Source organism: Macaca nemestrina, chromosome 6, assembly GCF_043159975.1.
Source record: "Macaca nemestrina isolate mMacNem1 chromosome 6, mMacNem.hap1, whole genome shotgun sequence".
Classification (NCBI taxonomy): domain Eukaryota; kingdom Metazoa; phylum Chordata; class Mammalia; order Primates; family Cercopithecidae; genus Macaca; species Macaca nemestrina.
The window spans coordinates 177,703,907-177,730,841 of record NC_092130.1 but is presented as its reverse complement, the minus strand read 5'-3'; the positions used below and the strand labels follow the sequence as shown (position 1 = coordinate 177,730,841).

The 26,935-nt window shown below is 52.9% G+C and overlaps 1 protein-coding gene and 1 long non-coding RNA gene across 2 annotated transcripts; one reads left to right on the top strand and one right to left on the bottom strand.

The window, feature by feature from the left end:
- Positions 1-2,042: 2,042 nt before the first annotated feature.
- On the bottom strand, positions 2,043-12,905 carry LOC105489443 (uncharacterized). The gene is made up of 3 exons (XR_011624373.1): positions 10,737-12,905; positions 3,563-3,676; positions 2,043-2,293 (listed from the first exon to the last, which is right to left on the bottom strand). It is a non-coding gene; the product is annotated as an uncharacterized lncRNA (long non-coding RNA).
- A 3,608-nt stretch (positions 12,906-16,513) lies between these two features.
- LOC105489444 (iroquois homeobox 1) lies at positions 16,514-22,090 on the top strand. Its single transcript, XM_011754283.2, has 4 exons — positions 16,514-17,064; positions 19,913-20,948; positions 21,298-21,370; positions 21,671-22,090. The coding sequence occupies exons 1-4, from the start codon at positions 16,789-16,791 to the stop codon at positions 21,726-21,728; spliced, it is 1,443 nt and encodes a 480-aa protein (XP_011752585.1). The 5' UTR covers positions 16,514-16,788; the 3' UTR covers positions 21,729-22,090.
- Positions 22,091-26,935: the final 4,845 nt, after the last annotated feature.

Here is a 26,935-nt window from a genome sequence, read left to right as displayed (position 1 = left end):
AGATAGAATTGAAGATGGACAACTTATTCACACCTTGGGGTCCCCAGGGTACAAATAAGATTTTCTGAAGAGGGTGCACGGGATGAGGAGAGGGGAAAAACAGAACGTATGAGAGCATGGAAGTTAGGAAGTAGGCAAAGAAGAAACTAAGGGAAAGTTAGATGGAGAAGGAGTGACCAGAGAGGTAGAAGAACCCTTTAGAAGGGGTTGTATCAGTGACGGTGGGTGTCAGAGCTGCAGCCATTGAAGCTTGACTGAGAAGTCTGCAGCAGAATGGAATGAGATCCCTTGAGTTGCAGGATCAAACTGTGCTTCGAGCACTATTTCATGGAATATGTTCTTTCAACCCCTTGAATCCCAATCACCTCAAGTGCTTATTTAAAATTCAGATGTTGGAACAAATCCCACACTTAATGAATCAGAATATCCCTGAGCAAGATCCAGGAATTTTAACATGTTTTCCGTGGGATTCTGAAGTTTTAGAATCCTAGGATAATATATGGCCTTCGCACTTGGATTTTGAAGACCAAGGAATAAAAGATGGGCTTAGAAAGGAGAAGACAATTCTGGGCTGAGAACTGTGGGTTGGAAAAGTGAAAGCAATAAACAGGAATAAACAATGGATCTGGGCCGATGCCAACCACACATTTCATCAAGGTCACTCCTCTCATCTGAAGAAAACAGTGGATGACATTAAAATAAACTTTCTAGGAGATGAGCAGAATAGACCCACAGTTGCTAATTCCTTCAATCTTCACTTGATGTATTTCAACCATGAACATGAAGACATATGATATGTAAGGAGATAAAGTCTTCATTCTCTTGTGAAGATGAAACTCAGGATATTTTAGTAGAGTAATAAAATAAAGGTAACTCTGATGGCAAAATGACTAGTAAACGCGTGAATGAAAGAGTGACGAAAATAATGATTATTCAAAGCTCTGATAATAACCCAGATAGGCAATTCTATGGGCTTGGACTGGGGAGGGATGAACATGGTCGCAAAGATGCTTTTGAGATAGAGTTGGCAGATCATAGTAAATGGACGTAGGCAGCATGTAACAGGGGAAGTAAAACAGGCTCCTGGACTGCAGGAGAAAGCATTCACTGAGGTGGATGATGGGAGGATGCAGAGGGGAAGGGTGAAAGGTGATTTGTCTGGGCAAGAAAGTAGAACACATGGTAATCAGGCATTTGGAAACTTTCACAGATGCACCTTTCTGGTGGCAGGCAGGGGGATGGTCCCTTTTATGTGTCAACTTTGCGGGGCCACAGGGTGCCCAGATTCAACATTACTTCTGGATGTGTCTGGAAGAGTGTTTTAGGGGAGATCACCATGTGAGTCAATGGAGTAGACTGCACCCCCCACCCCAAGATGACAGGTGTCGTCCAATCCCCTGAGGGACTGGAAAGAGCAAACACAGAGGAGGGAAACAATGAGCCCTTTTGCTTCCTGGCTGCCTGCTGGAGCTGAGACAGATCTTCTCCTGCCCATAGACGACTCTCCCAGTTCTCAGACCTTTAGACTCAGCCTAGAATTACACCATGGGCTTTTCCTGGTCTTCAGCAAATCATGGGATTTCTTATCTTCCATAATCGCATGAATCAATTCATCATAACAAATTTCTTTTTATATATAAATATGTGTGTGTGTGCATGCATGTGTGTGTGTGTATACACACACACACGATTGGCTCTGTTTATCTGGAGAACCCTAATACAGTCTGTAAAAGGGAGGGTTTTCCTTTGATGGGTTAGCTCAATGACAAAAAGGAAAGATGTAATTTAAGGGGCAAAAAAGAATTTTTAGAACATCAACAGCAATCAAGTTCTTGAAATAAGCAAATTTATGTTACAAGCTTGCAGGGTTTCCACTTATTAGAGAATGAGTCACAAGGAGTGGGGTTTTATCCTTGTGTGATGATAGATATTCCCAGGCACGGACACACAGAGTTCTACAAAATCATTTCCCTTCTGATAAAACATACAATCATCATGGAGGGGAGAAAGTTAAGGCTACTGTTTCAATGCAGCTCCTTTTATTTAACTAATTACACAACTTGGTTACATTGTGACATAGTGAAGTTAGGGACAAGCTACCCAGAAATTGACTACAGACTTGAAGAGGATTTAGACTACACCACTGTTTAGGGAACTGCAGCAGGAGCACCTTCCTGTCCTTCCTCTACACAGATGAAATCAGCTTGACTACTGGAAGCTTGGCAGAGTGTACTTCCAGGTGAAAATTCCAAGGGGTGTTGAGAAAAAGTTCTTAATTAGCATGGAGTTTGAGCTGTATGGTAGATGATAATCAATTAGATATTTTTCATAGATTGTGCATGTGTGGCATTAGCAAACAAACCATGCAGATAGGACCATTTTTTGTTCCTGTGATGTCTAATTATTCCTCCTGTATATGACTATGATGAGTTTTGTGATATAAGACAGGAGGAGCGTCATTCTACTTTATAGGTACTGTTTTCGCCCTCCCTCATGAAGAAACTATTAACACAGACTTTGTGATACAGCATGAATGTTTTGATGCCAAGGGAAGGCTTGCAAATAAATTATTTTCATCAGCGTTCATAGTAGTAATAGTGGTAATTACCTTTACTTGAAAGTATTATTTTCCTTGTTAATTTCTGTCATTCCAGATTTCTGTTTAATTTAACATTTTATATATTGTAAAGAATCAAACAAATGCTTAACATTTCTGTAATGAAGGAAGCGGACGCATACTCTGCACATGTGCAGACGGCCGCTGAATCTGCCCTTGGAAAGGAGATGTGCTAACGTGCTGTATTTTCCAAACAATTAGAGGTGTGTGCATCATCAAATTGGTTGCAGAACTAGAATCGGAACTCTAACAATCATATACTTCAGTGATTTTTCAAATTCACATTTAGGCAAAGAAAAACACTTTGTTCAAACAAAACCTTGTCTGGAAATTTGATATGTAAAACAAGGAAATTGGAGCTGTTCTGTTTAAAGGACAAGGAGAAATGTTCTAGTGTCCTCCGAAATTGGACTTCTCTCACCCCACTCCCCCGACCCCATGTGGTTTCTGAGCTTCCAATATCATTGGTGGGGTTGAGATCACGTTTTGCTGCTCCTGAGCCAACCATCTTCCTCATCTACTCATAGAAGTATCTGAGTGCCAGGGGACAGAGAGGTCCCTGATGCACCAGCAGACGATGGGGCCAACAGTTCTCAGTCCTGGGCTGGCTCTTCACTCCCACTGGGCATGAACGTCAGTGGCAATGCAGAATCATCTTTGCTGATAGTATTTCCACCTTGCAGATATGACCTCGATCAGTTTTGTAATCATCCTCTGACACATTAAATCCTGTCCTGCTCCTCCTCAGAGACCTCTGATAACTCCCCCTGCTCAGAGGATAAAGCCCAGACTCATTCATATGCGACTGAAATCCCCTACAATGAGACCTCGGTGTCCTTGACTGTATCCTTGATAAACTCCATGCCGCAGCCTCACCCGCTGCTCACTGGTCCCTGAGACTATGGAATCCCCTTAACTCAAATTCTCTATCAAAATCCATGTCACCTTCCAAAGCCTGGTCCAAGTGGCAGGTCACTGTACTCTTTCCTCATTGACAGCATGAGTCATATCCTCCTTTGACCCCTGAAGTCGACAGCTCTTGTATCACTGAGGGTCTAGCTAGGAGACAGAAACTCTGTGAATTATTTGAACAGAGAAAAGAATTCTTAACTAGGTATTGGTATGGGTTCAATTGCATGTCCCTAAAATTGATGTTAAGGTCCTCATCCTCAGTATCTCAGACCTTATTTGAAAATTGAATTGCTGAACATGTAAGTAGTTCAGCAAGAGTGCAATAAATCCAGGATTAGAACCTCAGTACCTCCTTCAACAGCCTGCCCACTGGGCCCAGGACTGACAGACTTGTTGATCTCATGATGTCACCTTTCCAACACTCTCTTCTCCCACACCCTGTGACAGTCCCCTGCTCTCTGCACTTCTAGGGGCAGCTCACCATGTTACAGGGCCATCGCCAGCACAGCTGTTACCAGTGCCTGGTAAAGTGAGGTCACACTGGACTAGGGTGGGCCCTCGATCTAATATGACTGATGATCTTATAAGAAGGGGATATTTGAGCATAAAGAGCCCACAGGAAAAATACCTCCATCTGAAGCTAAAGGCTGAGATTGGGGTGAGGCATCTGCAAATTGAGGAACACCAGAACTGCCAGCACATCCCCAGCAACTGGCAGAGAGCATGGCTTTGAGATCTGTGAGCTCTTCCCTCAGTCCTTAGAGGAACCCACTCTGCTGCCACCTTGATCTAGGACCTCCAGCCTCTAGAACTGCCAGGCAGTAAGTTTCTGCTGTTTAGGTTCCCTGTCTTGGTACTTTGTTACAACTGCCCTAGCAAATGAAGACATTATGATGGATTTTCAACAAGCTAGCAGAAAAGATGAAGAGCCAACATGAAGTTATGGCAGAGGCAATGTGGGAAGCAGCTGCCACCCCTTAGCTAGGGGACAAGGGAGAGCAGGCAGATGGATTGGAGGAGTGCAGGGGCTGAAACTCAGGCCTCTAAGATGAACAGTCTGCTGGGCTGGTACGGTGCTGTCTGAGGGAATCTGACGGTCTGACTTGGTAAGCGCTGGACACCTGGACCACTGGACCAGCTGCTGCCTGGTGAAGTCAGGTGGCAGGGCTGATGCGGAGAGTAACAGGAAGTGACTTGGGCAGGAAGGGCGAGGCTGCTGTGGAGAAGTGAGTTTAGCAGAACCTGGCATTGTGCAGCAGAATGCAGAAGGGGGGCTGGCAACTTGGAGATGGACACATCATAATGGCGTATCCCTCCTAGGACTTACTTTTGCCTTATGGAATAATTAGGTGTCTGTATGTGTTTCACCTAATTGTCTAACTTAGACATGTAACATAGATACTCGGACTACTGTCTAATTGATTTCAGCTTCTCCCAGAGCACAAGATACTGTTTATTCCTTATAGTGGTTCCCTAAAGCCTTCAGGGAATAAATGAACAAAGGGGAAAGGAGGAGGGGAGGAGTGAGGGGGGACAAGAGGAAAGAAGGAGGGAGGCAGGACAGGAGGAAGGAAGGAAGGAAGAGAAATAGGAGGAAAGAAAGGAGGGAGGAGGGATGGGAAGAAGGAAGGAAGGAGGAAGGACAGGAGGAAGGAAGGAGGGAAGAGGGATAGGAGTAAGGAAAGAGGGAGGTGGGACAGGAGGAAGGAAGAGAAATGGGAGGAAGAAAGGAGTGAGGAGGGACGGGAGGAAGGAAGGAGGCAGACGGATGGGAGGAAGGAGGGAAGGAGGAGGAAGGAAAGAGGGAAGCGGGACAGGAGAAAGGAAGGAAAAGAAATGGGAGGACAGAAGGAAGGAAGGAGGAGGAATGGGAGGAAGAAAGGAGGGAGGAGGGACAGGAGGAAGGAAGGAAGGAGGAAAGACAGGAGGAAGGAAGGAGGGACGAGAGATGGGAGGAAGGAAGGAGGGAGGAGGAAGGAAAGAGGGAGGCAGGACAGGAGAAATGAAGGAAGAGAAATAGGAGAAAGGAAGGAAGGAAGAGGGACGGGAGGAAGAAAAGAGGGGGAGGGACAGTAGGAAGAAAAGAGGGAGGTGGGAAGGAAGGAAGGAAGGAAAGAAGGAAGGAAGGAGGGAGGGAGGGAAGGAAGGAAGAGAAATGGGAGAAAGGAAGGAGGGATGGGAGGAAGGAAGGAGGGAGGGAAAAGCAGTCAGGCACTGGTAACAACTGTGCTGGCAACGGCCCCGTACCATGATGAGTTGCCCCTAGAAGTGCAGAGAGCAGGGGACTGTCACAGGGTCTGGGAGAAGGGAGTGTGGGAAAGGTGACGTCATGAGATCAAGAAGTCTATCAGTCCTGGGCCCAGTGGGCGGGCTGTTGAAGGAGGTGCTGAGGTTCTAATCCTGGATTTATTGCACACTTGCTGAGCGACCTTCGACAAACCACTTAACTCAACCCTAGAGATAATGTCATACAGTCCTCAGTTTGTAAAATGATCACTGATCCTTTGCCACTGCTATCACAGCCACGGTGGCAATGTATCTGCTGGCAGTGAGGCGCAGCAGCTGATAAAACACACAAGGGGGCTCAAATGTTCTGTTTTTATGGCAGTTTTTTTCTTGCTTAATGTACATACAGTAAGCTGTGACCTTGGGACCCAAGCATATTCACATGATGGGCTACTAAAGGTTTCCTCTTTTGCAAAATCTAGGAAAAGGGGCTTAACTGATAGCTTTGAAATGTGTGTAGTAGAAATGACATCAAGATAGTGCAATTGGCACATCTATTGCATGGAGTAAAAGCAGCACGCTGGCCTCCTTGGTTTATGAAGACATTCTACCAGCTGACTATCCCGGAGTCAACAAGGAAGAAGTAGAAGTAGCTCGGAGCCCAGGATCAAATTAATTTTCTCAAATCGAAGCCCCTTCTTGTCTAGAGAATCTGTAAGCCAGACAAATTCAAAGTCTTTTTATACAAAATTCAAAGTCTTTTTATACAGGAATACACTGTATCAGGGTGGCAAATTTAACCTTCGATAATAACCAATATTGGAAAATTTTAATGTATGGAATAATATAATTATCCTAGACATGACATAGTTTTATTTTATTTTACACTGAAGAGGGGAAAGGCTAGAGCTTCTTCTAAGACTTTTTGCCCCAAAGCTAAAGAATATATTGCATTGTGAGCAATGAACATAGATCCAGCTAATGAACTCTGGTGTTGCTTTGGTGGGAGAGGCATAGGTGATCATGGATGGTAGTGTGAAGGTATAGGTGGTCATGGATGGTAGTGTGAAGGTATAGGTGGTCATGGATGGCAGTGGGAAGGTATAGGTGATTATAGATGGTAGTGGGAAGGTATAGGTGGTCATGGGTGGTAGTGGGAGAGGTATAGGTGGTCATGGATGGTGGTGGGAGAGGTATAGGTGGTCATGGATGGTGGTGGGAAGGCATAGGTGGTCATGGGTGGTAGTGGGAGAGGTATAGGTGATCAGGGATGGAGGTGGGAGAGGTATAGGTGATTATAGATGGTAGTGGGAGAGGTATAGGTGATTATAGATGGTAGTGGGAGAGGTATAGGTGGTCATGGATGGTAATGGGAGAGGTATAGGTGGTCATGGTTGGTAGTGGGAGAAGTATAGGTGGTCATGGATGGTGGTGGGAGAGGTATAGGTGATTATAGATGGTAGTGGGAAGGCATAGGTGGTCATGGGTGGTAGTGGGAGAGGTATAGGTGGTCATGGGTGGTAGTGGGAGAGGTATAGGTGGTCATGGATGGTGGTGGGAAGGTATAGGTGATCATGGATGGTAGTGAGAAGGTATAGGTGGTCATGGATGGTAGTGGGAGAGGTATAGGTGATTATAGATGGTAGTGGGAAGGTATAGGTGGTCATGGATGGTAGTGGGAGAAGTATAGGTGATTATGGATGGTAGTGGGAAGGTATAGGTGGTCATGGATGGTAGTGGGAGAGGTATAGGTGATTATAGATGGTAGTGGGAAGGCATAGGTGGTCATGGGTGGTAGTGGGAAGGCATAGGTGGTCATGGGTGGTAGTGGGAGAGGTATAGGTGGTCATGGATGGTAGTGGGAGAGGTATAGGTGGTCATGGGTGGTAGTGGGAGAGTTATAGGTGTTCATGGATGATATAATAGGCTGAATCATGCTCTGCGCCATCCCCAAATTAATATGTTGAAGCCCTAATCCTCAGTATACCATAATTCCAGTGTGTTTGGAGACACGGCTTTTAAAGAGGTGATCAAGGTAAAATGAGACCATTAGAATGGACTTTAGTCCAATTGAACTGGAGTCCCCTCAAAAGGAGGAAATTTGGACACAGAGAAAGATACCAGGGATGCCCACGCACGGAGTGGCCAGGAGGGGACATAACAAGAGGCTACTGGACCACCTCTAAGCAAGGGAGAGACCTCAGAAGGAACCAACCTGCCAACAACTTAGCCTTGGACTTTTAAGCTCCAGAGCTGGGAGGAGATGAATGTCTGCCATCGAAGCCCCCAGTCCCTGGGACTTTGCTCCAGCACTCCCAGCCACGGCACACAGGTGGACAGGATTCTGCAGGCCTCTCTCAAACCTGGCTCCACCATTGGTGGCATCTGAGAAGGAAATCACTGACAAGGGGGATGCAGAAGGCCTCCTTTCCCCAAAGAGTGATTGGGAAGGAAGCTGCTTCTCCCCTAAACCTCCAGCAAAAGTGTGGGTCTCCCCTAGGAGCTTTGGGTGACTACTCTATGGCCACTTATTAAAATGTAGATGTTCTCTCCGCAGGAGATTAAGCTAACCTATCCCTGTCAATTAGCAAACATCTTAGGTCATATTAGAATCTTTGATTCGTCTGCCAGTCCCTCAATTTATTCCCAAGAGAATGAACCGCAGGCCCCGTCAATCTTCACTGGAGGTGATGCGAGCCCAAGAATGGGTAATAGGTGGCATGGAGGGTCAATCCAAGCAGCCTGCCATCAGTGTGAGGACCTTTAGGGCAGGCTCTAAAATGCAGGGGTTTGGGAAGGACATCTGGAGGAACACAGAGGACTGAGAAGAGGAACTTCCCTATCTGGGGATTTTGCCTAGTTTGGGCTCCTCTTGGTCACAGGTGTATTATGTTCTAGGGGCCAAATTCCCCACTGGAAGTGTGTCTGGGAGAAGAAAACGTTTCCTCTTCCTCCTCTCTTCTCTTCCACCCCCCATGCTATTTCCACCTTTCACAAGCATGCATGCACCCACACAGCACCCAAGGCTGGTGTAAGATTGGAAGGTCTGGAGGCCTTTCTTCATGTCCTACAAAAGAGAGGATGGGAGTGGCGGGGGCCTGGATAAGAACCCCAAACTAGGGTACAGCTCTGGAGATGACTTTGGGTGACAGTCATTTAAGAGGCAAAATCAGAGCAAGAACAGATACGGGACCCATGGTTCAAGGGATATTTTAAGTTTTCCTCCTTAGACTCATTTCATACCCCAAATTTTTCTACAGCAGTAGTCTTGGAATATGCTGGTAGACTCTAAGTGTCTTCAGAACATCCCAGAAACTTTCTCTGAACTTCCAATGTCTGTTAGGCTTTGAGACACTACGCTGTGCTGTTGAGTTGGTGTCCCCAAAGTCTGAAGAATAGATTTTAACCTATGGGCGTAGGAGGTCTGCTGTTGCACACATTCATTAAAAACCTGAAATGTACTATGCTTTCTGCTTGAGAGGTGTTTTGTAGGCACGTATTTGTCAATGGATTTTTAAAGAGATTTGTAGTAGGTAGGCTTTTATCTTTAATAATGTATAAGTGGTTGAGGGCTGATATGAACTCACTGGAGAGAGAACTCTGGTCTAAATTTTAAATATTTTTGGAAACATCAAACACAAATACACCATTTAGTATTTTCCCCTTCTTCCATCACACACATATAAATTCCTTTGAGGGTTTTACCCTGAAGTCTTCTCTGGATTTGCTCAAATTTGGGAAATGTATTATCCTTCCTAAGCTAGTATCTTACTTCCTCTCTCGTTGTTACTGTCTGTTGTTATTGGGAAGAATGTGTGAAGTAAATTCATAAATAAGCTTTAAGTATGCAACCACGTAGATCTGGTTTTTTGAATGAGAGATGCTACTTTAACCATAATTGAATATAATTAAGTGGATAGTATATTTTAACCACTATTGGTTGTTAGAACATCAATTTCAAATGCACAGCTATGATAAAAGTCAAGTATTCTAAAAAGAAATAAAAGTTCAATCAGTTTTATCAACTGGTTGCATTTTCTAAACCCCTTCCTCTTTGATTGAACACTATACTAATAATATTTGATATTTATGTGTCAATAGTTCATGAGCTTACCATTAAATTGTTTGATTATTGAAATATTAATGAGAATGACAGTGGAATTCAACCAAGTTGATTTGAGTTCTTCTTATTTCCTATCTTCTTTTCAGGAAGAGGGTGAACTGCTCTCTGCCCCCTCCATAAACCCATGTGTAAATTTCCCTGCTGGCATTTCATCATGCAGTAGCGATAGAAAATTCTTAAAGTTGCATTAGATGCACCAACTGTTGGCATTGTGTGGAGACAAATTGCCTCTGGAGCCTCTCAAAGTTGTCATGGCTTAGAGTTAGTTGTTCTTGCTTTTGTTCTCTTGCTTTTGGTAACCAAGAGGAAATGAGGTTGCCCAACAGTTTAAGAATTAAGAGTTTAAGTCAGAGTCTGGGATGTGGTACCTTTCATTGCTGTAAGTTAAAACAAACAAACAACAAATACAAAACAACAACTCCCTGACAGACTTCTTGTTGATAGTCTGAAAGCCTCAGGGATTAAGAGGAGTTCCGATGGGAGAGACCCAAGGAGCGCCTGGGACTTGGTGACTTGACTGGAGTCTTCTGAAGGATGCATTATTTTGTTTTAAACACTTTTAGAAAATGAGTTCACTAGTAGACAACTGTCCTGACTTGCACCAGGAGGGAAAAATGGCACTGAAAGCAACATGAAATAAGCTTTAAGATAAACTCAACTCACATTTTAGTCAAAGGATATTAATTTCCAAAGCGACTTGGGCACACACGTGTACCTAACAAGAGTGCACCTCTGTGTGGCCAGGGTCATGCCCACTGCCCTCTGGACTCTACCCACCAGACTCTAACCAGCGTCTTAGTTTTTGTTGGAGAGTACAGTAACAGTCACATACTCAAAGAGTTAAAATAGAACCCTTACGCATGCCTGCTTTTAAACTGTAACGTCCTCCTAACGGAAGTTCTTATCGGAGGTCTGCACTGCACTTGGCAAACAAGACGTTCTACCTTTTAAACAAATAATTCATTAGGTAATTAAATTCAAGTGAGATTACTCTAATTAAATATACACTGCTGTTGAATCATAATTTCCATGTGGCCTAGTTAAAGATGAACAATCTCTTGTTCCTGACAAATAAAGAAAGCTTCGGAAGAATTCCCCATGGCTGGAAGAATAGATATACACGCACTCCACAGAGGTCATTTCAAGAAGGCGGAGATGCAAACATAACGCGGAGAGGGGATGTCTCCTGTCTAGAGATTCCAGAGCAGGTTCAGCTTAAGGCTGCGGGTTAAGGTTAGAGGGACAAGGAGAGAAGCCACAGTGATCCCAGGGCGCTGGGTCACCGCGGGTGCGCACAGCCAGGGATCCTGGCGGGAGCCACGGCGGTTTTCAGCTGCATCCGATAGGCCCCAAGCGGGAGGCGATTCCGAGGCCAGAGCTGGCCCAAAGACCAGAGGACCTGAACAAAATGAAAAGTCACTTTGTTCCCCACGCCGTGCTCAGCCCGGACTCCTCTAATGACATTAGGAGCCGCAGCCACGACGGCGCTCACGGGGGCGCAGAAGTCCCCGCTGGCTTTGATCCGCGCCTCTCCGCTGCCAAGAGCTGACAGTCGGCTGCGCAGCGGCCCCGCTTTCATTTGTCAGACACGCGTTTGCCGGTGTACCCGCGCAGGCAGCTACACCTGTACTGAGAGCATTTACATCGCCTTGCTTCGGGATGGCATTGATTTGGGACGGGCGAAATACAAACACAAACTAATTAAAAACTGCATAATGGAGCCCTACAGGAACAAGGCAGAAAAACAAATAAATACAAGTGCAGCTGGCACGGCGATGGTGCCTCTGCCCCCGAGCAACCGTCTGGTGACATCAAATTAGAAGCCTTGAGAACTCTCACACCGTTGCTGTTGTTCATATTGGAGGCATAATGGAAATGATCTGGTTAATTAAGGCGAGGTTTATAAAATATTTACGTGTGTGCACACGCATGTAATTCACTTCCTTCGACACTGGGGACGGCGTCGGAGCGGCACTCCAGGCCGGGCCACTGCTGTCCATTCCTCTGCCCTGCGTCTGTGGGAAATTCAGGCCCAGTGCCGCAGCTTTAGGGCCAGGGTCGCATTTGGTCCGCCTGCCGCGTTCTCTGGTGCGGTCCCCACGCTGCTGAGGAACTGGCTCCGCGATGCCTGCCGTGGGGGGTACTCCCCTCAGCGTGAGACCGTCCTGCGTCCTTTGCTTCTGGGCGTTTCCTTCTGGGGTTTCCTCCTCCCGCCTGCCCAACTCAGCTCAGCTCGCCACCGCGTCCCCGCAGCTGCGCCCTCGGGGCGCTCACTGTAGACTATTCCTGCCCGGCGTGGCAGGAAAGAGCAGATTGCACACGGGGTCGGAGCCTAGGGAACCGTCGAGTCTCAGCGGCCGGACCCACCGGGGGTCTCAGCCCCTGGGGATTGTCTGACTATTGCTTCAATGTCGCCGACCTGGGTGGCCTCCCAGCTGTTGCTGAGGGACGGTGCGAAGTCCTAGTGCGTTTTTAAGAGTCGGGGCGCAGCGCCAGACTGGGGTCCGCGCTGCAGCGCCAGGTCAGGCCGCCTCCGTCGCCACCACTGAGCCGCGGTCCAGCGCAGAGTCCTGCCATCTGGAGCAGACAGTGGCCAGAGTGAAGGCAGGAGCCCAGGCCCGAGCCACCCGTTTGCATCCCGCGGCGGGTCTGTGTAGCCTGATCCCCGGCGCCAAAGGCTGGTCCCACAGACGGCTTCCGGGAGTGATGCGTCCCCAGGAGCATCCTCCTCTTCCTTAGCGACCCCCGGATTGCAGAGCTTCAAGACCAGGGAACTGTTTCCCAAGAAATAAAATTGTAAACAAGGAAGCTGTTGGGTGTGTTTAATCTTGTCCTGATGTAAATATGCCCCAGGAGGGTGGGGCAGGGCGGGTGGAATCCTCACTGAGGGTTGGGAGAGAGAATAGGGAAACGATCTTCTCCAGGAATAACAAATCCCTCCCACTTAGAAAACTGACTCATAATAATAATGATAACAACAGCAGCACCTTGCAAGTAAACTTTCCATCAAGCCTTAACACCAGCTTAAAAATCTAGTTAGCTTAAACTGCAGTTGTACACCAACGCCCATCTCCCTCCCCTACCGCCTCCGGCCTTTCCTCTCCTCCCCGCCCAACCCCCACCCCTGCAGCCTGCCCCCTTCGCTCCCTGAGACACTCGCGAACTCTGCACACGCCGCTGCACTCAGAGGCCTGTGTCTGTCCAAGTCCTGGACGCGCTGAAGGTCCTGGCTTCCCAGCAGGGGAGTCCCAGTCACCCCCCATTGCCGAGCTTCGCGGGGTCTTGCCAGCCTCCTGGGCCACGTGCCTTGGGTCCCCGGAGTACCGGGGCCCAAGGGCTTCCGGACTGGATCCCCGGCGCTAAGCAGGAGGAGCTCCGATTCCGCTGCGCAGCGACCCCTAGACCTGGTTTTGTCAGGCTCCTCGTCTTTGTCTCTGGCACAGTGACTACGGGGGCAGCCAGCGGGTGCGGCCAGCTTAGCTAGGAGCAACCTCTGGAGCAGCCGCAGGGCCTGCCTCAGCCACCCCCTTTGGAGGCAGGAAAAGTGGCTGAGGGGCCAACAAAGTGGTTCTCTCCTAGTTCAGAGATCCAGCGCCTCACAATCGGGGTGTCGGTTTCCAAGACCTAGCAGAGGGAGCCACACAACCTCCCATTCCAACGTCCATCCCCTTCCCCTGGCACAACTACGGCCACCAGAGGGATGGTCCTAGATGCCAGTGATGCTGAGTCCGGGTGGGGGCAGGGGCAGTCTCTTTGAGGGAAAGTTCAGACTTTCTCAGGACATTTTTAAAAGGGCGTTCAAATCAGGCCCATGGGTTCCAGACTCCCAGCCCTTCTGCCTGCTCCAGCATCTGAGGCCCTGGAGCCCTGAGCCCCACTGAAACATTTGCTTCTGAAAAAGGGTGGCAGAACGAGTGGGAAGAAACTCTCCCAGGAGAGGCTGAGCCAGGAGATTCTAGCTCCTTCGCCTCTCCCCCTCTCTGATGGGAGGCTTTGGTGGCAATTCTCTCTCTCTCTTTCTCTCGGTCTACCCTGCTTCCTAGTATCCTAGGTGAAAGTTTTTGGGCCAAGGGCCAAGGAGAAAGAAGAGAGGAGGTGAGTTTGGGCCTGCCAGGCTTTGCTAGAACTTCCTAGAAAGGACTTCCTAGAATTGGTTTTAGGCCCAGGGGCCTGGAGTGCAGCCACAGGCCCTGGCCTTGGGCAGAGAATGGACCACAGTCTCTCCTGCACCTTTGCAGGGCTCCGGGGGGAGCAAGTTACCCAGCTTTGCTAGTGCCACTTCCCCTGGAACTGTGCAGTCCTCAGGCAGGATTAACAGGGCAGGGGAGCCTCCCCACCCAGCTCCCTGGTGTTTTCAGGAACCTGCAGTCATTTTGTGATCGCCCATGGAGGTGACGCAGCCGGGGCACAGAGGAGTGGGCTGGTTGAGAGTCAGGATGAAGCCTCCACTCCCCTATTCCCGCCTCCCCACAAAGCTCTGCCAGCTGCAGAGACCTGAGGCTTGCGGGTGGGGTGGGCGGTGGTGCTTTGTGTGTTGGAAGGAGGCAGACAAGCTGTAGATGAATCCCAGGGCTGAGAAGTGTCTCTGGACTTACATCGCACCTCATTTTCCAGGTCACACAAGAGGGTGTATCTCCCCTGTCACCCTGAAATGTGACACAAGTTTGCTGAACAGGACGGGGTGGGTGGGGCTGGCCCACTTCTCACACAGTGAGTCACATGCAATGGATGGATTTGTTTTGGGTATAGAGGAGAGAAGGTTGAAAATCGGAAATCTGTCTTAGGGTTAGAAGGTGTCTGGAGGTGGGCTAGGGAACAGGAAAAAGCTGCAGTTAGGGGCTTCCTGGAGTTGTGTCACCAAGAATCCACTCCGCACCAACCCTCCGCGTCCCCACAAACCCCGCCTGGAATCTGTAAAAGCAGGAAAGGAACCATAGAGGTTGTAGGCGGATTCCGGAGTTTGCAGGGGCGAATTGAGCGGGGGAATCAGCATGACTAGGAAACAATCTGACTCAGAGCAGGGAAATCAAGCCCGATGTCAGAGCTGGTTATTAGTAATTACTACTATCATGGGCATTATTGTTGCTAATTATAGGCGATGTCTCACTGTCTGTCCTCAGGCCCAGAAAACCGGAGCCCTCCTGATGCTGCTGAAGTCCCTGGGCCTCCAGGCTCGGTGAAGAAAGGGAAGCGAGGCAGGGGGTCAAGGGACTGCCAGGCCGGTGGCCAGGATACGGGTGGCTCAGCCCAACAGCAGAACAGCATGCGGACTCCGGCCCGATGGCCGCCTTCATCCCATAGCCCCAACCCGGCCTAAAGCGGGGAAGACGCCAGAGTGCGCTGCTGAAATTCCCGCGGGGTCCCGTGTGCTGGAGAGCGGCAGCGGGGTGAACTCCCGGCCCCGGCTCTGAGTAGGAGGTGGTTCGCAAAGTGGCCCCGGGAGCCGGGGCTGGTACCCGGTTCAACGGCACCGTCTGTACCTCTCCAGCCAGGAGGCGCAGAAGTGGCCAGCCAGGGCCGTCCCAGGCTCAGGGAGGCGAGGAGGCCCGTGCACTTGGCATCTTCTCCCGGGAGCGGCACCGCCAGGCCCGCGGCGACACGGAGCCCCTCTCAAGTGCGCCGCGCCTGGCCGCGTCCTGTCGCCCGGCGAGGCTGAGGATGGAGAGGGGAGACGCAGGGAGAAGAGGGACGCGGGGTTGGACCCAAGAGGCCGCTCAGTTCCCGGTCTGGCGGCGGCGCCGACTCGGGTTCGCGCGTTCCACACGTTTCCCGTCTGCCTCTGCACACCTGGTGGACAAACCCGGCATCCAGGCCACGCCGCCTTCCCCCTTCGCTGGGGCGCGGGGGATGCTTCCTTCCGGCTGCCAGGGGGCTTTCTGGGTGAAGAAAAAGCCCCTCCCCTCGCATCTCCCCCACCCCTCCCTCCGAGAACCCGCGCCGACTGCGCCTGCTTCCCCTGAGCTAGCGACTTCTCCGCGGGGTTTGCCCTTGCTCAAAGTTTGCACAATTGAGAGCCCTCAGAGCTCGGCCGCTCCCCACTTCCCCAAGGGCGGCGGGGCCGGTCATTGGCAGACGATCGGTTACTACCTAGTAGGGGCCCAAGGGAACCCGCATCTGGAGTCGGGGGTGTCACGCCACGCCGGTTCAGTGGCTCGCGGAGAGTGTCCGGGTGCACTTCTGCCAAAGATGTTCCCTGGAGGCACCGGACGCGCGGGACTCGGGGGAGAGGCCGCTCCCTGCCCGCTGTCACCCGCGCCCAGGCCGCCGGCCCCTTGCCCGCTGCCCAGACGGTAGAAAAGCAGACGCCGAATTGTTTTTGTTAAAAAGGGGACACACCTCGACCGCGAAACTGCAAACCCGGTGTCAGACAGCTGTAAACCCGTGTCGACAGGTTGTCAGACAGCCGCGGGGGCTGGTCGGGAAGGAGCCCGCGGCCTCCGGGCCCACACCCCGCCGCCCCGACGCGCGCGCCCACCGCAGGAGGAGCTGGCCCGGCCGGCGCGGGGCACCACGTGCTCGCGGGAGGGGCGGGAGCGGCCGGCAAGGGCGGGCGGGAGGCAGGGAGGGGGCGGGAGGGGAGCAAGGGGCGGGGCCTGCGCTCAAGGGGATGCCAATCAAAGCATCAACTTCAAATTGTGTCTGAAAGCCCCGCCGCCCAGCGGAGGGCGGCCGCCGCAGTCGGCGCGCGATCGCGGATCCGGGCGCAGCCGGGAGCCGGGCGCCTGGGAGCACCAGGCCGAGGAGCCGCAACCGGCCCCCATCTCTCGGCCCGCCCGAGCGCGCCCGGCTGGCCGCCAACTCTTCCCTAGACCCCTCGCGGCGCCCCCTGCAATCCCCCTCCGGCCGGCCTCCGTCTCCCTCTCCGCGCCTTTAATACTCGCCCGCTGCGGCGGTCGCCGAGTCAGCGGACATGTCCTTCCCGCAGCTGGGCTACCCGCAGTACCTGAGCGCCGCGGGGCCCGGCGCCTACGGCGGCGAACGCCCGGGGGTGCTAGCCGCTGCCGCTGCTGCTGCGGCCGCCGCTTCGTCGGGTCGACCCGGGGCCGCGGAGCTGGGCGGCGGGGCGGGCGCGGCTGCGGTCACCTCGGTGCTGGGCATGTACGCGGCGGCGGGGCCGTACGCGGGCGCGCCCAACTACAGCGCCTTCCTGCCCTACGCCGCGGATCTCAGCCTCTTCTCGCAGATGGTGAGTGCGCCCGGCCTCCCCCGCTTCTCCTTGTCTCACTCGTGCCAGGGCAAGGGTGGCGGGTCGCCCGGGAGGGAGAGACGACGGGTGGACCTGGTCCGGACGAGGAACTAGAAAGGTCCGAGGGCAGGTTCCAGGCGGCCGAGGCCGCGGCCACCGGGGACGCAAGAGGGCGGGGAGGCCGGACGGGTGATGGCTGGGCCATCTCGGCCTGGGAAAGCGGAAGGCCCGGGCCAGGAGGCGGGTCGCGAGAGTCCAGAGAGGCCGCAGAAGCAGGCCCGGGGAGTGCTGCCCGCGCTGGAGGTCGGGGGCAAACTCGCCTGGCTCGGCCAGGGCGCCCGGGCAGGCCCACGGGCTTCCTGCAGCTCGGCCCGGCGTAGCTTAGCAGGACTTCTCTTCCTGGCCGCGGGTCCCGCTAGCGCGGCCTCTTTAGTTTTCGAACCGAGTCTGGAGAACTTGATTTTCTCCCTCTTTAGCAGCTCCGAGATAGTTGTATCTGAGTTTGCCAGACAGACCCCTTTTAAGCCTAGTAGAGTCAATCAAAATAATGTTAACAATAGGGTCCAAGGGATGGAGAGCTCTCTCTATGGCGTGTGTGCGAATTTGAGTTTAAACAAAAATTAAGTTGCAATAATGTTTTGGTGTCTGAAACGGTGTTTGATTTTACTTTTGTAAGTTGCCAAAGTTTTCATTTCATTTGCACCGAAAGAAAAGCACTTTTCTTCCTTCGTTACATAATTGAGGATTAAAGAAAACAGTGTCCTTTGGTTTAAAATAAATGGTGTCCTCTTAGTCTCCCGTCCCAGTGGGTGTTAGATGTGGGGGGAGGCGGCTGCACACTTAATTCTCCGCAGGGACATTGGCCTGTCTGCCGATCCAAATGATCCATTTTCCTTGGTCTGACTGCAAGGTCGGTGCTTAAACTTCGGACGGTTGGTGAATTGTGCTGCGGGCGCGGGGCCCTGGGAGGCAGCCCCCTCCTGGGTCGCTGCCCGCGGGATAAAGCAATTTCCAGGCACCCCCGATATCTCCCCGCTCCCCAAGGAGAAGCGGGGAGTAAACACCCGTCAAGTGTGCACAAGCAAAAAGCGGGTTTCCCTGTAACTTTTCTTGTAGTTTCGAAAGAAAGCGGCCCGGCTGCCTTTCAGGTCTCTTACTATCGAAAAAGATCAGCCCCCATTTTGTTCAGGCGGCGGAGAGGCCGGAATGCGTTGAGAGATTTACAAGGTGTCCTTTCAAAAAGAATTCCCAGTGGAGACGAGGCTGAAATGTCTTCTTTACAATTACAACCAAAATAATTAGAAAAGCACAAAGTACATTTTGCAACGACTGGGTAAAAACGAAATCTGGCCGCAGAAACCTTTTCTCTGCGGCCTCAGTCACCAAACTAATTAGTCCAAGAAATCTTCTGGTCTTCACAACTTTCTCAGAGTCCGGAGCTCCCTTTGCTAGCATTGCAACTCGACTATTTTTACATAGAGGATGAACATTTTTTACAGAAATTGCGAATGCAGTTGTGTGCCATTTGGGAACCCTGCCTGCCTTTGCGGGGGAGGGAGGGAGCTTCAGTGTGAGGACCTGCACCCTTTGTGGAGAGCTGGGAAACGGAGATGTTTGCTGTTCTAAGTTGTTTTTCCCCTCTAGACGGATAATATGTAAAAATTATTCCCACCCAAAAGGTGTGTGTTTCCTCCAGCTCTCCCGCTGGTTCTTAGAGAGTAAACTCAAACCCAAACCCTGATTCTAGGCCTAGGTTTCCAAGCCATTATAATTGGATGTTTGGAAGTCAAAAGATAAAATTGTATTTGAATGTCTGTCTGGGCAATTTATGGTAATAATGAGGCCTAATGAGGTTGTTAGAAAGATAAAATGTTATTTACCAAAAAACCTGATGGGATAATTTGACTTGCTGTGTTTTACTACTGATGATAAAAAGAATATTGATTGCAAATAAATCACGGCCTCTAAATGCCTGCAAAGAGTTTGTGTTTGCTCCCTCCAGATCAAAGTCAAACTTAAGAGATGAAGTAACTGAGAAGAGGCCTAGGATACTGAACCGGTTCCCCTCCTGGCCGCCGGTTACTCCCAGCCCTTGCGTTAATATTTTACAGGCTAAGACTTCCTTTTGTATTTAAAAAAAAAATAATGTTTTTGTTATTGTTGTCAATGATGGCCGGGATTAAAATTTCAAGTTACCTGTCACCACTAAAGACCTTTTACTCTGGGTAAACTATTATATGCAGATTAATTTGGAAGGCAGAGGACTGTGCTTTAGTTTTAAATTGCTGGCGGATTTAGACCTGTAGAAAACACGGGATGGTTTATTTTGATTGAGCCCCCTCAGGGTCGCAGAGAGGAGGCTTGGGCTCCAGGCCCTTTACATTTGGAGAAATGGCTTTATCAGCTCAGTTGAAAGGTTTTACCCTCTAGCTAGTGAAAGATAAACTTGGAAATGCAGGTTTCTCCAGCGGTTGGTGGCGGGAACACAGGTCGCCTAGGGAACTTGCAGGGGCCGCGGCTTCTGTTGTGCTCGTCTGGAGGTTGCACTGTTTCTGGAACTTTTCTAGAATGGCAAAAAAGATCTCAACGGTCGGTGAAAGGGCAGTTCCTGAAGTCAGCTCGTGGTCCTGGCTCCCCTTCTCCCCAGCAGTGAACTGGGGGTGCCTTCCTGATCTTCCCAGCACAGCAGAGCCCCGGAAAGCGCCGGGGAGGCCCTGGAGCCCACTGGAGCGGCTACTTCCCACTTTCCCATCTTGGAGACTTATCTCTCTCTTTCTTTCTCTCTCTCTCCCTCCCTCTATCCACTTCCCTCCTCTCTCTCCTCGATGGCTCTACCCTGTGGCTGCAGGGCTCGCAGTATGAACTCAAGGACAACCCTGGGGTGCACCCCGCCACCTTCGCAGCCCACACGGCGCCGGCTTATTACCCCTACGGCCAGTTCCAATACGGGGACCCCGGGCGGCCCAAGAACGCCACCCGCGAGAGCACCAGCACGCTCAAGGCCTGGCTCAACGAGCACCGCAAGAACCCCTACCCCACCAAGGGCGAGAAGATCATGCTGGCCATCATCACCAAGATGACCCTCACGCAGGTCTCCACCTGGTTCGCCAACGCGCGCCGGCGCCTCAAGAAGGAGAACAAGGTGACATGGGGAGCGCGCAGCAAGGACCAGGAAGATGGAGCTCTCTTCGGCAGCGACACCGAGGGCGACCCGGAGAAGGCCGAGGACGACGAGGAGATCGACCTGGAAAGCATCGACATCGACAAGATCGACGAGCACGATGGAGACCAGAGCAACGAGGACGACGAGGACAAGGCCGAGGCTCCGCACGCACCCGCAGCCCCTTCTGCTCTTGCTCGGAACCAAGGCTCGCCGCTGGCAGTAGCCGACGTTCTCAAGCCCCAGGACTCGCCCTTGGGCCTGGCCAAGGAGGCCCCAGAGCCCGGCAGCACGCGCCTGCTGAGCCCCGGCGCTGCAGCGGGCGTCCTGCAGGGTGCGCCGCACGGCAAGCCCAAGATCTGGTCGCTGGCCGAGACAGCCACGAGCCCCGATGGTGCGCCCAAGGCTTCCCCGCCGCCGCCTGCGGGCCACCCCGGCGCGCACGGGCCCTCCGCCGGAGCGCCGCTGCAACACCCCGCCTTCCTGCCCAGCCACGGACTGTACACCTGCCACATCGGCAAGTTCTCCAACTGGACCAACAGCGCATTCCTCGCACAGGGTTCGCTGCTCAACATGCGCTCCTTCCTGGGCGTTGGCGCGCCCCACGCCGCGCCCCATGGCCCTCACCTTCCTGCACCTCCACCACCTCAGCCGCCGGTCGCCATTGCCCCGGGGACGCTCAACGGAGACAAGGCCTCGGCCCGCAGCAGCCCCACGCTCCCAGGTACAGGTCCAGGGGGCCGCGTCCATCTGTACTCTAGCTGGGAATGCAGAGGCCTGGCTAGGTGTGGTAGCGTGGGGTGCAGCATGCGCCGGGAGGGTACCAGGCAGTGACCTCTGAGCACTGGGGCTGTGCTTAATCCCTGCTTCAATTTAGAAAGCCAGACAAGGCCCTGGGGCTCTCCAAAGAGGGCTTTGCCTTACCGGCGGCCTGCTCAGGGGTGGTGGTGGGATGAGGGGTTACGTTCTCGGCGAATCTGCCTGAGCAGCAGGCAGGAGTTGGTGGGAAGGAGGCCTGGGCCCTCTCCCGCCCGTCCCTCCGTCCTAACTTTGCCTCTTCCGATCTCTCGCAGAGAGAGACCTCGTCCCCAGGCCAGATTCGCCGGCACAGCAGTTAAAGTCGCCTTTCCAGCCGGTACGCGACAAGTGAGTGCTGTTTGCTTTTGCTATGGGAGAAGGCGGTGGGGAGGGGGAGGAGAAGTGGTCAGGACCCGGGCGGAGCTGGCTGGGTGGCGGTGGGGGTCGCGCAGTCCTTGTTGAAGGAGCGCTCCCCACCAGCCCTGGGCGCCGGGCGAGCGGAGGAGACTGGAGTTTCTCCCGAGCCGGGAGCCGCGCTGGCTGCCGACCCCGCCCCCAGGGCTCCGCTGCTGGAGCCGGCGACGCCCGGCGCTGCGTCCCCCACTCACAGTGCCCCTGTCTTCTTGTCTCGCTGTGTTTCCCATGCAGCTCTCTGGCCCCGCAGGAGGGAACGCCGCGGATCCTAGCAGCCCTCCCGTCCGCCTGATTAAGGGTCTTCTTTTACTTTTGCGGGGAGGGGGGAGGGGGGAGGAGTTGGGGAGGGAGGGAATGTGGGAGGAATTAAGACAAATATTTCAGACTGGTGTAAAGGACAAATATGACAACGACGTCAAGGACTCCCATCCATCGCTTTCTGCAGACAGGGGCTTGTTCGGTCCCGAGCTCGCATCCAGGCGGCCAGGCCTCTGCAGGCGGCTCCGGTGGCTGCGATTATCGGGTTCGGTAAATGCCCCCACATGCTTGTGTCTCTTTCCCCCCTTTTCTGTATATAGAGTGATTTCAGATTGTAAATAGCGCGTCAGCGAACTTGTCTAAATCATATATTTTTGTCTAATAAACTAAATGAAATGATGCCCCCTCCCCGCTCCTGCTGCTGTGTGCCTGGCCAGCGTGTGTGTGTGAGTGTGTGTGTGTGTGTGTGTGTGGCAGAAAGAGAGAGAGAGACGGGGAGAGAGAGAGAAGTGGGGGATACCCCGGGCGGGGCCCAAGGGCCTGTGGCTGGGGGAGAGGGGCTTCTCATGGGGGGCTTTTAGAGGCTGTTTCCACCCAAGAGGCAGGTGCTTTAAACATCTCTTGGTTGTTTGTGGTGGTTGTTGAATTTTAAAATATTGTCAGTAGGGCAGTTTCTTGCTGGCAGTTCAATTGCTTTCAGAAACATTTCTCTGAGACATCATTTTCTCAGGACATAAATAAGTTCAATTTTAGGCAGTTTTACAAAACGATTTTATAACATCGGTAAAAAGGGAGGAAAAATACTTTTTATTTTCGACCCCAGAGGAGAATTTCGGATTAGAAACCAGTTTATAACTAGTTGTCTCAACGGTACATCGTGGCGCCTGGTCGTTTTCTGGGTTGAGTGTGAAAATAATGGAGTTCGAAGTATTGCTTTGCATGTAGTTTTAGTGGTTTGGTTAAATCAAACACCGGGAGAAATTGGAAGGCCCTTTAAAACTCCACAGTGCGGGGGTTCTCTGCGGTGTGAGGTGTGAACGAGGGACTGAGGCTGCAGTGGGAAGCGAGAAAGTTGAGGGGGCTTTGGTTTCCCAGGGTAGCCCTTTCACACTTGGGCTCCACGGACTGCGTCCTTTGCCTTCAGATGCGCGCACCGCGGGAGTCCAGAGGAAACTGCCCCTAGATGGCCGCAGCGGGGAGGCAGCTGGGAGCAGCGACGTTGGGAAACACTCGCGGCGGGGCTGGCCTCGGGCGCGCGCGGGTGGGGAATGGCCTGGGAGCCTGGACATCGCTGCGGATCCGGGGACACTAGCATCAGTGGGTTCGGAGCCGGACACGCGCCAAGCGCGGCAGCCGGCACTTTCAGGAGGCTCTGCGGACCAGGCGCAGGGGCCTTCAGGGCGCAGGCGACTCTGCGTTGAATGCGTGAAAACCGAGCAAGCAAACGTTTCCAAAACTGCCAGCGAGGATGTGGGCTGCTGGGAAAAGCGGTCTAGTGGGGACAGGGCCGAGTCCGAGGTCAGAGGGACCATCCTTCGCTCGCACCCCCAGCCTGTGACCCGCCCTTCCCGGCCTGCTCGAGACCCGCTGGCGCCAGTGCGCGCGTGGGGACTCCGTGCACGGCCGAAGCTAGGGGGAAAGTCGGGGCACTGGGGTCTTTTCAGAGGTTCCAGGAAAGAGGGAGGCTCGCGTGAAGACTAGGAGGCGCCAGTCCACGGCTCCTACCGGACCCCGACGCCCACATCCTTCTACAGCCCTCCACCCGGTTCCTGGTCCCTGTAGAGGGGAAGGTCCTCTCCCTGCCCCGAGGCGGGAGGAAAAGCGGCGAAGAGGAGGCTCGAAGGGCGCCGCGTAGGGCAAGTGGGCCGAGGACACGTGGGGCGCGTCGGGGAGCGAGGAGTGGGAGGGGTGGGATCAGCCGGGAGGAGCGGGCCCGGAGCGGAGTGGACCGCGGGCGGACGGACTGGGGCCCGGCCCCGGGGAGCAGCTCCGCAGTCTGAATGGACGTGCTCCAGGCGCCCTCTATGGTCCGAAAGCGGAATGCGGCCTTGACCAGCGCTGATCTCGCTCCTGGGGTGTGGCGCAAATCTGGGGGCGCTGGGCCTTGGGGCTCCGCGGGCACGAGCCTGGATTTGTAGTGGTGGGGACCGCTTTGTGTTCCAGGGCTGCAGCCAGTGGTTCTTTGTGTGTGTTTTGGAGGAGTACCGGGCCTGCAGGGTAGGCTGCTGGCATTTGGAGCGAGGGAGTGAGCACTGGGCTCTTTGTGGGGTGCTTTTATTGTCCAGTGCCTTCCTTGCTAAATCACAGAGGTGTTTCTCACCTGCCCTCGGCCCTAGCCCTTCGTGGGTCATCAGAGCCTTGGGCTCATCATTCCAGAGGTTCTGCAATGGGGTCCTAGAGCCTACTCTGACTGCTGGGCCCAAATGGATCTTGTGTCCTTAGCCAGACGGTGTCTCTAGAGAGGCTTGACCAGCTGTGTCCTTGGCCTCTGATGAGGAATTGTGTTCCCAGCCACACAGACATGCTGCTCAAGCAACCAACGGGCTGTGAGATGCCTTCTGGGTGACGGTGGAAACAGCAGGTTGGATTCAGGTGGGCCAGAGTTCTCTGTTCCTGGGCAAGCTCAGCTCTTTATTCACCTGAATCAAATTGGATGGTCTGTACTGGCACCTGCTGCTTTGCACACCCCTATTTCCACCCTTTCCTAATTTTTTTTTCAATGCAAGACATTTGGGACCCCCCCCCCGACCCCCACAGGAACTGCTGCTGAGGTAGCTCGGCCAGCACATGCTCATCCTTGGGAGTCCTGGCTACTGAGCCGCAGTGGCCTAGAGTCCATGAATGGTCTGTGCACCTTCCTGAGAGCTAGGTTTTCCATACAAGGAAACCAGATCGCCAGCCTCGGAATTATTTTTCTCCAGTGAAAAGTTAGAAATGAATTTGTAATGGAGCATTGAAGGCATTTTTGTCCTTTGTGCACTATTTGTTTACATCTTTCCAGCGGTAGGAGCCATCTAGGTGTGCAGGGTCCCATGGAAGCACCCCACGTGCCTGGTGCTTCAGCTCCTGAAAAATCTGGAGTGGACATAGAAAATCCACAATATCCTTTGCTTCTGAAAACAAAGCGCTGTTAGTTCTGGAGGAGCTTTCTGCCTGAGGAAAGGGGGCTTCCCTACCTCAGCAGTGCCCAGGACGGTTTCAGAGGTGGCAGCTGCTCTCTGGCCAGCAGGGAGGAGACAGTCCCTGAAGAGACTAAGGGGAGATTGTCCACAAGATTAATTTCCAGACATAGGGTTCCCCTCGTCATCAGAAATGGGTGTCCTATTTCTGTTCCAGGTTCCCTTTTCTGGTTATATTGGGCTTCTTCTGGAGGTTGTGTGTGGGGGGGGAACAAGACACAGATCTGGTCCGGGGCTCCTGCATTCTGTGTTACAGCCTTGGCAGCCCCCAGCACAAAGGTTGAGCTGGAGTCTCTGAAATCTCCCTGCTACCGCCATCCTGCCCACTGTCCTCCGATCAATTACATTCACCAGCACATTTATCTCACCTGCAATATGGAGAATTCATATTCATATCTCGGTTTTAGTGGTCTGACACTGATTAATGTAATACGCGCCTCGGCTCCAAGGGGTGCGCCACCGATGAATCATGCCCTATAAAGTTTCAGTCGTCCTTGTAGATGGGACTCTGCCAGGGAGCAAGGAAGCTGGAGTGAGGGAGGGAGGCAGAAAGGAGAGAGGACAGGGTGGGCCTTAGCACCCAGGGGTACCTGGGACAGGCACTGGCCTTTGGCCTTTCAACGTGGAGGGTTCAGGCAGGCCCTGTCCTCTCTGCTTTTGAACCTCTCGCCTGAGAGGGGAATCCTAATTCCACCTCCCCCGCCTCCCCAACCATGATGCCAGTGGGTCACTGGTCGCCTCTTCTCACAGAGGCAGGGTCTAGGGTGGGGTTGGGGGAATCCAAATGGAGATGGGGTTTGTGAACTTCGACTTGGGATAACTGGACCACTGAATGCCCTTCTCAAAACGACAGGGCCTTGTTTGTTGGTGGGGACTGCAAGTTGGAGGTAGAAAAAAAGGTAAGGTAGCAGAGCCCAGGGAGGGTCATCTGCAAGGCTGGGGGAGCATTGGCCCCACGGAGGAGCGGAGCTTCGTGGTTTCCTTGCAGAAAGAACTTGCAAGGCCAGAGGAACCTCCTGTGGTCAGTGGCCACTGCCTCTGCAACACGGGCCACAGTGCAGGACCCAGCACTGCCACAGGAGTCAGCCAGGCTCTGAGCCCTCCGGAAAGGCAAGGGAGGCTTTGGGGAGCCGGACACTGAGTGTGCTCCCAGTGCCTGGTGAGGGCCCTGCCATCTCACTGGCCCCCAAGTCAGCATGTCGCACCAGGTGGGGAGGGAATGTAGGGTGGCCCTGGGGCCATAAGTCCAAGTTGGGGGCCAGGAGACAGGGCAGAACAAACAGTGGAGGGGGTGCATTCTGGGGGAATTAAAAAGCCCACCCACCTTTAGGCATCCCTTGAGCCAGCGAGCATGGGGATGCGTGGATGTGTGGAAGAAGCGCACCCCACTCAGGGCACCCAGCCGCCTTGCCCACTCTGAGACGTTTTCTGTGCCTTGGCCGCCCACCCCAGAGCAGGGACAGCCCCGGAGCAATAGGGGCGGCTCCAGGGAGAGGCCAGGCTTTCCAGGTCTTCTCCAGCGCTCCCCACCAAGCCAGCGGCTCCAATTATGACTCCTGAGCTGAGAGGCCTGCCAAGGTCATCCCGCGGGGACCGCTGGCCGCCTTTTGTACCCGGCGACTGGCGGCTGGGCCCCTTCCCTGGTCCCAGAATGACGTCTGAAAATGGACCTCTTAGGGCGAGCGTGGACGGGATCAGATGCCAAGGCGGTCCCGGCCCGGCGACTTCAGCACTGCGAGCCCTGGGCCTGGGGGCCCCGGGTATTTTGAGGGGCCCGGGGAAATGGTTTTTTTTTTTTTCCATATAAAAATACCCTGTAATTTTTAGGTCGAAGAAAATGTGTTAATGTATATCAATATATTTATCTTTATACCTATGGAGTAGTAAAACAAAATTTTTAATAAGTTTCTCCTGGAGAAGGTGTCTGTCTTAGGCCCACGGAAGTCACCACGTGGCCTGGGACTGAGGAGGCTTCAGGAGCAACCTGAAATGTTAGGACTGCTCTAAATGAAGAGGCAGAGAAAAGGAGGCCTTGAACCCGGGAGGGAGCAAGGGATGGAGC